Source organism: Dermacentor silvarum, chromosome 2, assembly GCF_013339745.2.
Source record: "Dermacentor silvarum isolate Dsil-2018 chromosome 2, BIME_Dsil_1.4, whole genome shotgun sequence".
Classification (NCBI taxonomy): domain Eukaryota; kingdom Metazoa; phylum Arthropoda; class Arachnida; order Ixodida; family Ixodidae; genus Dermacentor; species Dermacentor silvarum.
Window position 1 is genome coordinate 202960993 of NC_051155.1, and position 15279 is coordinate 202976271.

The 15279-nt window shown below is 47.2% G+C and overlaps 1 protein-coding gene across 1 annotated transcript in view; it reads left to right on the forward strand.

Annotated features, from left to right (window-relative positions):
• LOC119440668 (hemicentin-2-like) overlaps positions 1-15279 on the forward strand; it is a 216503-nt gene that overhangs the window by 199361 nt on the left and 1863 nt on the right. Inside the window, exons 10-12 of the mRNA XM_049662188.1 lie at positions 522-549; positions 9933-9997; positions 11787-12024. Of these exons, the coding sequence (XP_049518145.1) occupies positions 522-549; positions 9933-9997; positions 11787-11887 (194 nt within the window). The 3' untranslated portion in view covers positions 11888-12024. The remainder of the gene's footprint in view (positions 1-521; positions 550-9932; positions 9998-11786; positions 12025-15279) is intronic.

Genomic DNA, 15279 nt, shown 5'->3' on the forward strand with positions numbered 1-15279 from the left:
AGAAATAACATTTTATATGGCAAGAAGAAAATGGCACCGAGTCTTTGATTTCGCAACTATGAGAAAGAAAATAATACACCGGCAGGAAATTTCGCATGCATAAACACAACAGTCTGGGCCAGCAGCCGACCAGGTTCCCTATGTGGGGCGGCTAATGCAGCCGCCTGTAAAAGAAAGTCCGGAATGCAGTGGAAGCACTTAATGTTCGCAGTGAATGGCTAACTAATAAAGCGGTTCTCATGTTGCTTCATATTGTGCACTGAGAGAGGGAGAGAGGGTGTAAAATAAGATATGAGAGCACACTCGAGGGTGTTTCATAAACAAACAGGCACACGTACGTTTTTGTACTTATGAATGCAAAAGCTGATGCTACCGTATTTCAGGGTAAATCCTCGTTATATGAGCTCATAACCATCAGAGAAAGGAGTTGCTCTTGTTTTATCCCTTGATTAGAAAACGTTAGCGAGCCTTAAATAGGAAAAGAGCGTTCACGTTCATGTTTTTATTCCTTGTGCATGCAGCTCGGAATGTTTGGAACAGGAATGAAAGGTGAGTAAATCCGTGTGTGTCTTGATGCTGAGTTTCTCTTGTCATAATAGTAAACTGGAGTAGTATAGAAATGTCAAGGAGTGCTTCTAGAAGCACAACTGGTTTTTCCGCCACCAGCATACGAGGCCCCGGACATGCTAAGATCTTGTTATCGAGATGCGAATATACAAGTCGGTCTGTGGTTGTTGACTTTCTCAATACCAAGCGAACTTTATTCGTTGTTTCTTGCTTGTATTATTTCGTTCTCATCAATTTGAGAAGAGTGACTGCGCAGCGGGCGTAAGACTTTTATAGGCACAAATAATGCATTGCAAGAAGAAGGAGGGGTGGGGGGAGAAATAGAAAAGAAACAAAAGCACTGTTCACGCTGTATACCCACATGAGGAGGAATTGGATGAACAATAAAGATGAGACACAATGAAATAACGAAGCACGCGCAATAACAATTGAGAGTCGTACCGACTCGTCCGTCAAGTAAGTGTAACATCTACTGTCTGTGCGGTTTATGTTATTTCGCTACGAGTGCTGACTAATTGCCATTTCCCGAAAGGTAAAAGCGAAGCATCTGTCTTTCTTTCTTTTTTTCTTTGAGTGCTAACGAGAGTGTTCACACCGGTCTCGGGTGCGTTAGCGCAGCTGACACGCGTTCCCTTTTTGAACAGTTCTGAGTGCCCCTGTTTCCGCACGAAAGAGAGTCACTATACTAGAACAATTCCTTACAACGGTCACGTACTAGAGTACAGGCATACCGGTATACCTGTAGGCGCTGACACGATCAGCAGAGTGGTATATCGGCACCTTTTGACGGGCTTTTACAAGGAAGCAAGTAACATTTGTGTTACTTGCTAATTGCTAATGCCTAATTGTACTTCATTCACCTGTTGACGGATCATCTTCGAGGCAGTAACGTGTTCATCAGGTAGTCACGTTTCGGCCTCTTGTTTCTGGAAGAGAAATGTCGTTCAATCAAAAAACGCTTGTTTCGCGGTATGAGTGACCACTGGTTCAGAGTATGTTGCCAGCAGCTGTGCTGCTTTTGGATGCGTCATTTCATATTCCAGTATGGGCATACGATAGCATGTCTCCATCATGTCAAAACGCGCCGTTGAAGCGAATGCTAAAATGAGTGAAGTAGTGGTGACGACAATGAGGTAAAGCAAGGGCTGACAAATTGCAGCACACAGTGCGGTATGCGTGTTCTGCATATGGATGCTCAGACGAATACACCAAAGAACCTTGCACATTATTCTGGGAAGTGTAGTAACGCTACAAGGAAGAGTACTGGTGCACATAGAAACAACAGAGAACGCCAACGTCAAGCTGTTTACTTTGAAGAACGCGCGTATTCTTACACATAAGTCGTTGCTCATAGCAAGAAAAGTATGACGTAATTCAAAAGGTTGAGCACGTAGGTGATGCTCTGTACTGCTTCAAGTATTCAACGTGCATTGAACTCTTTTTGTGTGTGTGCTTGTTTGTTCGTTTGCAAGGTAACTAATATCCTAGACGCGCGTGAGTTAATTGCAGCAAAAGTTCCTCTGTGTGTCATTCATCTATTTGTTTCCAAGAAGTTTTACAACTCAGACAGGCAGCGCATGAATAATAAAGCCATGTTCCTCCCGTGTGTTTTTTTTAATGCAAGCGTAATAAATGAACAAAAATTAACAGTCATACAAATGTGATTGATCAACTTGAGCGTTTGTTAAAATAAAAAGGAAGCTCCAGAGACGTTTCTGTGAAGGAATAAGAAAGACACCATTGAAAAACATAAAAAAGGCAAATTACAAACCTATGGCCGGCACCTCAATGCTGCATTGCCAAAATGTTAAAGGCAGTTTATACTAGCAAGAACAACTTGAGCATATGATCCCGTGTGGATTTAGACAGCACTGCAGCACACACGCATAAACAGCACGGGTGACAGAAAATGAACATGTGTACGTGGCCGAGATTATTAACACCGTTTTTCTTGGACTAGGAGGACTGTGACGCAATATGGTGGTCATCTCGCCCGATATTGTAATGCGTAGCTACTGTCACTGCTGCGTCTGAACGTGTCACATTCTACCAAGAAACGGACTTGTATTGACACTGAAATATACAGGCAGATATTTCTACCGATAGCTCAAATGCGCGAGCCGTTGAACGAGGCCTGATCGGAAGCACCTACGAGACACACTCACTTTTCCTTCTCAGTTGCTCGCTGGGGTTTGGGCCCACGCACTGCGTGAAATAGTGCCAGAGGTTTTGTGTAATAATGCGAGGACTAAGCTCCACAAAACGCAACCTTATAGGTTTCCAACACTGCCCTCTTGGAAATGAGATTTATGAGGCAAAACCTTAGAGCGGGCCTGCAACAAGCTTGATGCAAGCCGCGGGCCCTACTGGCTGTTGGTTTAAACCTGACAGATGCTGATAGCCGGAATACATTGCCACAGGCAAGACACATCTAGAGATCCTACAAAGATAGAAAGGAAGACAGAGAACGAGAGGAGGCTTTTACGCTCCCGCAGCTGCTAGAACGGATGCGGCGTCGACGACGCCCAACAGGACGTGGAGGTTTGGAACGGACCCGCAGCTTAGAGGCAACGTTTCCGAGCAGCATTGGGGACAAATATACAAATGCGTGACGCAGTGAGAAACACGTCAGACAAGACGGCTCGTGCGGCAGGGCCAACACGATAGCGCTGCGGTGTCCACGCATCTGCGAGTCATTAGGCTCACGAGCGGTCATTTGACGCTTCGAGGCTGTGGGCTCTGACGTCTGTAGAAGGAAGGCGGTGGGGGGTGCGGCTTCTGTGGAGCTTAAATGGGCCGGAACAGAGCAAAGCGAACCTCCAGAGCGAGGCTCGGACCTGAGAGAAAAAGGGGTGAATGAAAAGAGATGGAGGAAAGAAATGGAGTGGACTACCAGGCTATTTTTGCGCGTGTGGCGACTATGGCAGAAAGGCCCCAGGGACGGGTCTGTTGTGACGAGGTTCTCCGGGGACAAGAGAGGATGCGTCACGAACTTCTGGATCACCCACTGTTTAGCACCGCGTCTTGTTTTGTTCTTCCTTTCTCTATTGTTATGTTACGTCTGCCTCTTAGTGTCGCTTCGATGACGGGGAGTGGATAGAAGAGCAGTTCGGTAGGTCCTCGTATTTAAGGCTTCAGTGGAATTTAGAGAAACACGTGTTGAAGCGATAAATACTGTTGTCGCTGAGAAACCCATGAAATAAGCACTGTGTGTGCCCACCCGCTCTCTTTCTTTGTCCTGTGTCGGTAGGCGCTGTTTTAATGCGAAAGCATTATATGCCCCTTTACGCGAAAATACGGTGTCGTCGTCAGCGGCGTGACCGAAAGATGGTACCAAAAATAGCTGATGGCGCGAAGAGTAAAAACACGCAGAAATTCCCGGATTGACGTCAAATTTGTCAGGCAGGTTTTTGTAAATAAAGTCAATTATTCGAAGTGAAAGGAAAATGCAGTAAGTTTCCGTCTGGATAGGAATCTAACCCGGGATTCCGGGGTACGAGACAAGCCCGATTCCCCCGGTGGCTCCATGATTATCGTTGACTAGAGTTTTGCCTAGTGCGTGCGTCACTGCACACGTCACGTCCCTGCCTCCCACGTGTAACTTGCTCTTCAGATTTCATCGGTGCTGTGTCTACTGCGAACCACTCTCGACGCCAAATCATGAATGTATAAAATGAGGTGTGCCTAGCGCGTGCGTCATTGCACACGTCACGTCGATGCCTCCCGCGCGCCCCTTGATCTTAGGATTTTGTCGGTGCTGTGTCTACTGGGATGCAGACCAAAGCATCTGGCTTAGTGGCAGCTGTGAAACGTCATCACTCACGAAAGCACGCCTCAGAAGACGAAGCAAGGGAACGCAAAAATGCCGCATGACGAGCACTGAGGCAGGCGCTCGCTGCAGCTAAAATAGTCCGAATGCTTCCGGCCTGTGGCCAACGTATACGCAAGTACACACACACGCATCGGTTCAGCAGGAAGAACTTTAATGCATGTCGAAAACATCTATCGAAAAGATTTTTCCTAAGCTATTATAATGCTTTCGCATTCCCAGACGTAAGCAGTCCTAAGTCTCAGCAACGCTCGAGCCACCTTCCCCGGTGCAACGGCAAGGTTTCAACGCGAGTTTCTCAACCGGAACTTCAGAGCCAGTTGCAGTCCGTGTGAGCCGTTGTGGTTCGAGCACAACGGGGTACTCGTCAGTGTAATTTGTTCCGAGGAACACCGAAGAAACACACGACAAGCTTCTCTTACCCCCGTTTTCCGGTAGGGGAAGGGTTGGTAATTTTATTGCGATAGCAATTATATGGACACTTCAACCGGATTTGTGCCGTCGGCGTCGCCGTCGCCGTCGCCGTGAGGTTCCCATAGATAAAATCTTCGCCGCGCACCGTATGCCCGAGCGGAAGCGTGCGGGGACGCGCGCTATCACGGAGAGCGAACGCACTCAATCTCCCACGCGCAAGCAAGGAAGCGGGAAGCCAGAGCCGGAGGGAGGGAGGGGGGGGGGGGGCACTTCTACTCTGCCAACAACCGCGCTCGTCGCTCGCCCGGTGGAGATAAGAGACGGTGCGTCTCTTATCTCCACACGGCTCTGGCCTTTATGCGCCGTGCATTCGCCGCTCAGTTTCCGTTGAAGCGAAATACCGCACGTACCTTCGCCCGCTGCGGCGTATGCGCTTGCTGCCAGCGTTTTGACAGTCGTTGTCTGCAGTCATTCAGTGTGATCTATTCATGTTTGTGCGCGCTCACACCACGCTTGTTCATTCAGTTAGTCATAGTCGGGCCACATTTTCCAACGCACGCTACACATGCAATGCTGCCCGGATCGGCGGTGCAGCGCTACAGGTGTGTCCCTTCGCACGCGCTGCCCACGGGAAGCGCTTCTCATTAACACCACCGTTTCACATGCGCCTTCTCGTGGTCATCGAGTCTCTCTTCATGTCGGTCTACTTACGCCGCAGCACACCTGCTTACTTATTCAGCTCATGTTTACTACAATTCATATTGCTACCAAAGCCGCTCACCTTCCTTCATATGGCATTGCTGTGTTGCTATCGCATTCATTGCTTCGCCCTTAGGGCGAAACTGTGACATTTTTTTAAAATAGTTATCTATTTTGCTTCCGTCACTTGGCTTCCCTCCACAGCATGTTACTAGAATTTCCGTCACAGCAAGTAAGTCTAACGTGATCGTCTGTACTCTCTTGTATGGTAAATTTCATTTGGGTAACATTGGCGGGACAGCTCTAGAAATCAGCTGTACAGAAGTTTATTCAAGCGACCAGAAATCACTACTAGGGGTGCCGATAGTAGTGTGCTCTTTTTGTACTAATTAATCACACTCCACGCTCATTGTCTCAGCTAGCGTTCTCTTTCTTAGTGTTTGATTCTTTATTTCTTGCTCATTGAGGGTATTATCTCATTCTCCTCAAATTTATGAAAGACTCTGTTGTAGCATTGCGGGACTGTGGTAAGAACCATATTTGGAGGCTACAACAACAACGCAGGTGTCTGCAGTGAGCCTGCTGTGGCCGTAGTGTATTGCTGAAGTCTACTGATTTTATGCAGTCACCTGCTCAGAGCACTTCTAGCGAGAACGTCTTCTGTTTTCCCTCCGAGTTCACCATTTCGGATCAAAATGCACACATGAACACTTATTTAATGGAATCTTTACTTCAAAGAGGGAAAGCGAGTCTAGGTTTACTTTATTATCGGTCTCGAAAACAGAGACTAACGAAAAAAGAAAATCTGGTTGTAATTGCAAACGCGGGCTCATTAGTGGTGACTAGAGCACTAGTCAGGATGGTGTTTACATAATGGGATCCGACTGCCAATCAGGATTTTATACAAAACTATTCACGTTTGCAAATGAGGTAGCCACGTGTATTATTCAATAGCAGGATAGTTGATCTGCATAAACATGCTCTATATTTAAGTCCTGACTTCCGCAAACCTGCTGAGCATGCGTCGAAAGGCTGCGGAGGTGGTCAGTGAATGATTTTTTTTTTTACTTTCCAGTTCAAGCAAATTGGCTAGAGTCATACTACGTGTTTTTATTCGATCGCGGGATGCCTAAAGTGTTGAACAAGAGCAGCAAAACAACAAAAAGGCTTGGTAATAGTAGCCGGAACTTGCCATGCCCTTCGTTTTAAAGCGAAGCTTTGTACCTCTACCAGCCAAGGGTTCTGTCGTGTCCGTCGTTGTAAGCATAAAAACGATCCCGACGAACCGTATAGCAGTATAGCTTACTTGAATTCAGGCATTCAGCGTACAACTAAGCACTCGTTTTCGCAAGAAAAACCACAAAAACAAGCTTCAAAGTGATGAGCCAACATGATAGATGATAAGGGCTGCGGCAAACAACGGAAACAGACTCGGCGCGGTCCGTAAGATTAGATTGCAGCTGTTGCAAAGCTTATGCAGCTGCTTGAAATAGGGTTGACGTCATTCGAAACCCTTCCAGCCTAGTAACTGCTTCGGTTCATTTTCTAGACTACCCCACTATGGGGTAGTCTAGTAGTGTATATCACACCGATCATAAAGCAGTAGTGAACATTGTTGTGAAGTAAATAATAATAAAGGCCGTGGTTAAAGTTACGTTGTAGTGTGTGAAATATCAAGTGCGCCGCAGTCACCGTGAGGGTGGCGTAAAAGCTTCGCTTTCCAACCACCTTCATAGGGTGGATTGGCGGGCAATTTTTTTTGTTCCATGCAAATAACAAGCTTTCTTACTTTTTTTTCACTGGCGATACAGCAGACGCCCTCACATCAAAGCCTTTATTCCATGCATAGGCTCCGAAAGCACTCCAGCGTCACTGAACGAATGGAACCACCGTTATCTTCTACCAATGCACCATGGCACCGCCTTCGAAGAAAAATGTATGTCCTCGTATAAAAAATTGCCTGCCAATCCACCCTGTGAAGGTGGTTGGAAAGCGAAGCTTTTTACGCCACCCTCACGGTGGCGTAATACTTCACTTCCACATATGGCATACGGCGCGCGGCGACGATTTTATCGCCGTTGGTCTTTGTACGGAACCTCACGGCGACGACGACAGCAACGGCAGGAATGCGCTTGGAGTGTCCATACAATCGCTTTCGCAATACAAAGCATGTAAAAACCCGCGCTGTGCCTGCAATCAGCACTCCCCCTGAGCACTACAGAGAGGCGGCTTTTATGGTAGATTTAGGTTTTGTGCGCCTACGTTTTTGTGTAACTTATCACGCTGTGCAGCATGTTGATCAATATTGCGCTACGCGCATTAAAGCGCCAGAATGTCCTGAACCCCACACATAATGCAAATTATAGCTGGGGAGACGTAAGGAAGGTTTAAGAGAGCCAGGCTGCTGAGCATATGCAAAGCGTTTGTTGCGACACTATTCTTATTAAGGGGTCTCAATGTTGTGCGGCGTATAGTGTCTGCATCCTACGTCGTCAAGGTGTCGTGGGCCGCTGATGTGGTGGTCCTCGGGCGAGCATTTCCCCGGGAGGATGTGAGTTCGTTCGGGCTGTGCACCACGTACAGGAGAGAGATGCTTCGCATTGACTTAGGTAACCATCGAGGATGGTTTCTACCGTAATTTTTAGCTCTTGTTACAAGAAAACGGATACTGTAAATGTTACCAAGCAGGCGTTCGCTGACAAACGAGCGCTGCATTCACTGCGTCGACTCGGTCAAGGTAGCCACTCTAGCCAGGCAAGCTAGTCAGGCGAAAAAAAAAAGAAAAAAAAAGAGAAGAATGGCGGCTTAGATATGTGTTCTTTGCTACGATTTATATGCATGCTTTGTTTTCTATATAGGGTTGATGCATATCTTGACACAATAATTGAGAAATCTTACGAAGTTGTCGTTCCTAATTCCCAATTTTCCGCTTGGTAAGCAAAACTTATGCACATCCAGCAACATATATATCCCGTAAGTGCTGCGTGCTCTCTTGCACGACAACAAGTAAAAATGCAGATGCTCGACTTCCCATCCGATGAAAAACGACAAGCAGCGTGATTGAGCACTTAATTTTCTTTCTTGCTTTATTTATTTTTTCCACTTTTTTCCTAGATTCCTTAGCCACTGGAACTTGTTCTTTATGAGTGGAACAGCCGGCCCTTCGGTGGATTATTATCCCATGGTCTCATTAATTAATAAACAACCTCTCTGCAGAAACTAAGAATGAGCTGTGACAGCGTTATTTGAATAAGTGCGCAGTCACACTGATTTGTTGCTGTTATGAGTAGTGCTACGCTCACAGTTTGCTTTCTATTATATATTTCGATTTCGTTGTCGGCTTGCAAGAAGCGACGCCTCCGCTGTCGCTTCGATCAGCAACTTGTGAAAGCCGGTGAATAAATTGCAATAAGTGCAGAGGTTTTGCGTGCTAAAATCATGATCCTATGATGAAACACGCCACAGTGTTGGGACTCCGGGTCGATATTGAGCACCTGGGATTCTTCACGTGCACGTAAATCTAAGTACACGAACGTTCTTGAACTCCGCCCCCATCTATTTGTGGTCACCCGGCCGGGTTTGAACCCGCGACCTCGAACACAGCTGCGAAACGCCATATATGCACTATATATGCACGCTGGGTGAAAGCCGTTGATTGCCAATGAATAATGTCGAAGGACAAAAATACTTGCAGTAAAGGGAATAAAAAAAATACTGTGGTGTTTTACGAGCGAAAGCCACGATCTGATTATGAAGCAGGCCGTAGGGGGGGACTCTGTATTAATTTCTACCAACTGGGGTTCTTAAACGAGCACTCAATGCAGGGCACGCGGATGTTTTTGCCTTTTGCCCCCATCAAATTACGGCTGTCGTGGCCGTATAGGGCACCAACTTAAGTTCTAAATATAAAAATCTTCATTCACCACATGCAATACTGACAGTATAATTGACTTGCCTAGAACTAAACGCCTCCGTATGCACGCAGGAGTATAAGCCTATATAGACGCTAAGGCAAATTTTTAAAAAGTAAAACTTTCATTCTATGCAGTTCCCTTATTCGCTATCACACGCACAGTACAGAAAACTTGTACTTAGATTCAGGTGCACGTTAAAGAACCCCAGGTGGTCCAAATTTCCGAAGTCCCCCACTACGGCATGCCTCATAGTCAAATCGTGGTTTTGGCGCGTAAAACCCCATAATTAGCGCAGAAAATTAATTATGCCGCTGCTCTCTTGCCGCAGGCGAACGAACCAATTATCGTAAATGTAAGGTCTACTGGAGCTTGCCCGACAAGAAGCTGCAACACTGCATTTCGTAGCAGCTTCTTGTCGGGCAAGCTCCAGTTATTTGACAAGATGGAGACCCAGATTGGGCTTCTCAGCCTGGAGAACTGATTTCTCTTGTGGTTAATCTCATTTACAGTGCAACCAATAGCTGTCAAAAGCAAGAGAAACAGAGGCCTTCTTTCCATGACGACGTGAACACAGGTATGTAAAGCTAAGGATACATTTTGCGAGTGTGTCTGAGTGTGCCGACCAAGGGGGGAGGGGGGAGGTTAGGAAACTGAGGTGGCCCTCGCCATAATTTCGAACGATTTGCTGCTGCCGATACGCAGCCAGCCAGATAAATAGCGAGAGGGTGAATGGTTCCCCAATTTTTTATTTGACGCTTCTTCATACCTCTGTGAGATACGTCAGCGGAGCGGAACGAGGACGAGGACATGAGTAACAGGAGGAGCGTGTCTATTAGAGCAATGAATCACCTTGCCCGGACTGAAGTTCTTAACGAGCACATTTCGTCTCCATTGCGCTCTATCCGTGCCTCTACTTGCCGCCTTACGACTCTGGTGTCTCTGTCACGATGCACTACTGAAACCGCCAATCCAGTGGTAACTTCTGTTAGTTAGCCATTTATGAGTAGGAAACTAGTGATAAACAAATGATCATGTCCATGTGCCGCGTTGAAAAACAAGGCTTATTATTGCGATACCAATTATATTGACACTCCAGGGGCATTTCTGCCGTCGGCGTCGCCGTCGCCGTGAGTTTCCATATAAAGTCTACGGGCGATAAAATCGTCGCCGCGGGCCGTGTACTCTATGTGCGAGTGAAAGCGGGCGAGGGTGAGCCGGCGATTGCGGCTAAGGCTCCCGCACGCAAGCGAACGAAGCGGGAAGGAAGCGCGCTGTCTCCCAGTCGCGTGCAACGCTCCAGAGGGAGGGTAGGTAGGGGTTAGGGGCGCGTTTCACTCCGCGCCACCCGAGCGACCGCGTGAGCCCGCCGGGCAGGAAGGCTCGGGGGGGAGGCCGCGTACTACGCTGCGCGCTTCCGCCTGGGCAGCTGTATCTTAAAAGCCGTAGTATGCCTGTGCTTACAAGTTTATACAGCCGATAAAACTACTATCCATACTTTGTACAGATGTCCACTAGTTTGCTATCACAATGGATGCTTCGCCTTTAAGAGGGAACTGCGAAATGTTTTTTTTTTCATCACCAACATAACTGACGTGAATTTTCTGAATTGCACTTCTTTTCATATGTAGTCAATCTCTGAAATTGAATGTTGTGCTTCGTATACAGGAGGTTCTGCATGGTATGGCGTCGTCTGTACAAATAAAGATTGCTTGAACAAATATGTGTAGATGAAAAAGGATGTGCTCGATTTGGTGGTACCGCATTATTATTAGCATATGGAGCAAAACTGTGCAAGTTCGAACCTGAATTAAATCAACTGAATAGTGTGGTTCAACGCCGGTTCAGCGCGTTATGAGGGACATCGTAGTGCAGGGCTACTTAACAATTTAGACCACCTGGAGTTATGTATCGTGAGTCTAAATTGATAAACTCGAGGGTTCTTGCATTTCTTCCCCATCGAAATGCAATCGCCGAGGCCGCGAATCGAACCCGCGACTTTGTATTCCATGGAACCACCGCGGCGAGACCAATCAGAACCTGAAGAGAAACATTAATGATCAGCAAAATAGTTGCGAACAGAGCACGACAGCTTTCTCGATCATACAATTTACTTCTAGATGACAAACGCCGAAAGCCTTAACCTCCTTGCTGAATGGTCCCAAACAAGGGCAGAATGCAACAGGTAGAACCACGCATTCGTGACAGTTCCGGTAACAAAGTCCTGGCATCTAAGTACAATGTATTTTATTGTTCTGAGCATTTAACAGCACTTTCAATCGTTCGTATTTTGTTTCCTTGAATATGCACGTGACATGAGATTCAATGCCTAGTTTCTTCTGAACCAACCCTCTCTTCATGACTAGGTCATCTGCCAGGTGGAGAAATCTCAACCACCAGCGTCGGTGTGATGGCTATTGGGATCCAGGGACCTGACCGACTACGCCATGCTGGCGACGTCGATTGAGACCACGCCCAGGTTGCTCAGCCTCGTCTCGAGCGCCTGACACTATGGTGGGCACCTCCGGTGCTTGGCGTCCAACACGTTTTGTAACAGGCTGTCGGAGTCGCCCATGGAAGATTCCTGGACACTGGACATACACTGTGGGTGTCGTAGTCATCATTCTTTCATATATACATGCACCAGTTATCGGTAATGTGTAATGAAAGGACCAAGAGAGACGAGGCACGCTGAACACGAAAGGCGCAAACAAATAGAAACCGCATTCTCCCTTCGTCACTTGCTCAGATACTTTAACTTCCTAATTGAATTCGGTTAACCTCCCTGTCTTTCCTACTTCATATTTCTTTCTCTCACTTTTGAATGACGTTACACACAGCCGAATGTCTCGACGTTTTAACTGCTGACGCTTTGCTAATGCTGTCCACAGCCAAGTGAATGAAAAAACGTCGCAGTTTCGCCCGAAAGACGAAGCATATTTTGCCATAGCAAACTATTGGATAGCTGTACGAAGTAAGGATAGTAGTTTCATGGGCCGTATAAACTTGTAAATATAGGCATACGAACTAGATTAACAAGCATGGTGTAACGCGCGCACAAGCAAACTAGAACGCACCTCACTCGAGGACCGCGGAAAATCGCCGTCAAAGTGCTTTACTGAGTAAACGTAGGCAGCAGCGAGCGAATGGACCTTCGTCCCGCCGTTTGCATGCACAAAAATGTCACAGTTTCGCCCTAAGGTCGAAGCAATGATTGCGATAGCAACACAGCAATGTCATACGAAGTAAGGTGAGCGGCTTTGGTAGCAATCTGAGTTGTAGTAAACATGAGCTGATTAAGCAAGCAGGTGTGCTGCGGCGTAAGTAGACCAACATGAAGAGAGACTCGATGACCACGAGAAGGCGCGTGTGGAACGGTGGTGTTGATGAGAAGCGCTTACCGTGGGCAGCGCGTGCGAAGGGACACACCTGTAGTGCTGCACTGCCGATCTGGGCAGCATTGCATGTGTAGCGTGCGTTGGAACATGTGGCCCGACTATTACTAACTGAATGAACAAGCGTGATGTGAGCGCGCACAAACAAACATGAATAGATCACACTGAATGACTGCAGCCAACGACTGTCAAAACGCTGGCAGCGAGCGCATACGCCGCGCAGCGGGCGAAGGTACGTGCGGTCTCTCGCTTCAACGGAAACTGAGCGGCGAATGCACGGCGCATAAAGGTCAGAGCCGTGTGGAGATAAGAGACTGTGCGGGCGAGCGAGCGACGAGCGTGGTTGTTGGCACAGTAGAAGTGCATCCCCCCCCCCCCCCCCCCGCACTCCCTCCGGCGCTGGCTTCCCACTTCCTTGCTTGCGCGTGGGTGATTGAGTGCGTTCGCTCTCCGTGATAGCGCGCTTCCCCGCACGCTTCCGCTCGGGCATACGGCGCGCGGTGAAGATTTTATCTATAGGGAACCTCACGGCGACGGCGAGGGCGACGACGACGGCGACGGCGACGGCAGAAATCCGGTTGAAGTGTCCATATAATTGCTATCGCAATAAAACACAGCGCAGGGAGGAAGGACTCTGCCCTCTCCGCAGATGGCTTTCAAGATACAGCCGCCCAGGCGGGAGCGCGCGGCGTAGTACGCGACTTCCCCTTCCTTACCCTCCCTCCGGAGCCTTGCTTCCCGGCGGGCGCGCTCGGTCGCTCGGGCGGCGCGGAGTAAAACGTTAACCCCCTCCCCGCCCTCCCACCGAACGCTGCACGCGATTGCAAGACGGAACGCTAGCTCCCCGCTTTGTTCGCTTGCGTGCGGGAGACTGAGTCGTGATCGCCAGCTCACCCTTGGTGAGCCGGCGATCACGAAAAAAGAAATGCGCCTTTAGCGTCGATATAAGTGCTATCGCAATAAAATAATGGCGACGTGAAGTTAGCGTACCAAAACTATACCTTCGTCTCATTCTGTTTCCATGGGTTGATCCGGTAGGCATGCTGTCGGCAACCATCGAATAAAGGGCACAACGTTTGCAGCAGGAATTAGAACACAGGAGTAGGAAGTCAAAGGCATGGCCAAAGAGCGAGACATAGAGACGATCTTTAATTACCAGTATGGCCTGCGATTGTCGAATCTAATGCCTACGACAATGCCATTGTCTCGACTCGGTACATTTCGCGCAGGAATTCATCTTGTGCGTGAAGTCTAAAAAACAAAAATTGCGCAGTGTTCACAAGATTGCGAGTGAAACCACTGTGCATGTTTTAAAGCCACGAAAGTATATCAGTGATTATACCCATGGCGACACCTTATCGGATGAAGCGTTGCCCAGTAATACCCACAACAGCCCCCGTTCTCTCAAGATAACGTGCGGTTCTCACAGCGAGAAATTACTATACGCTCACAATGGCTATTATAAGTAATCGAGTCAAGGGAATGAAATATACATGGAGAGTTGAGGCTTTTTATTGCTATTTTTCCGCAGACGCTCTTATCATAGAACTCCGCTTTGGCATCGGGCTGAATGCCGCGCACCTGCATCCGCGCGCCTGCAGAGCTTGGGGAAAACTGGTTTCGGAGGGTAGCAGCATTGCCTTAGCCTAGCTTGCACTCCGAAAAATTTCAGCGTGATTCCAGTAACTTATTATTTAAACAGTTCAAATAGAGCTTAGAAATAAATTTAAACACAAAATGTGCTCTCTATATACATATCAGAAAAAGTTATCTTTACAGAAATCATATTTACTGACTGAATAATCGCATCATTCAAAAATTTAGAAAAATTCAGGGATCTCTATATCAGAGTTAGGGTAAAACTGGCCTCGGAGGTTGGCGGTACTGCTAAAGTTAAAGTGTCCACAGACCTTAGAATATAAGAAACGCACATACGCAGACCACGAATCGCCGAACACTTTTTTGAACTAGTTTTACTGGCGACTGCGTATGGTGCGATGAAATGATTTCGAATTAGTTTCCCAAATGAGGTAATGTGTTCCAGTTCGTGCTGTCTGGTGTTTGTAAATTCATATTTACAGAAATTTTAGAACGTGGGAGTAGAGAAAGGACACCACTTTGGACATTTGCAAGAATTACACAATTTATTCGAGAACATAAAGAATGAATCTTGCTCGGCGCTTTTTGGACAGAGTTGGTCCTTTAACCACTAAATTCTGCACAATCAGTCATTCTGCACATAAATTTATGAATTATCGAAGGATTTGCTATTGTCTGTAATGTACAACGGAATGCTGATGCACATTGCTTTCTGGTGCACATTCTATTAATCCTCTTCTTTGCATCTGTCCTGTTTACATGTTGTAAATTACCTGTTGTTCGGCTCCAAACGAAGCACGAATCGACAAACCAAATGAACTCTTTGTTCCGCAAAAATAAGGAGTAACGCACAGTAACGAAGCGT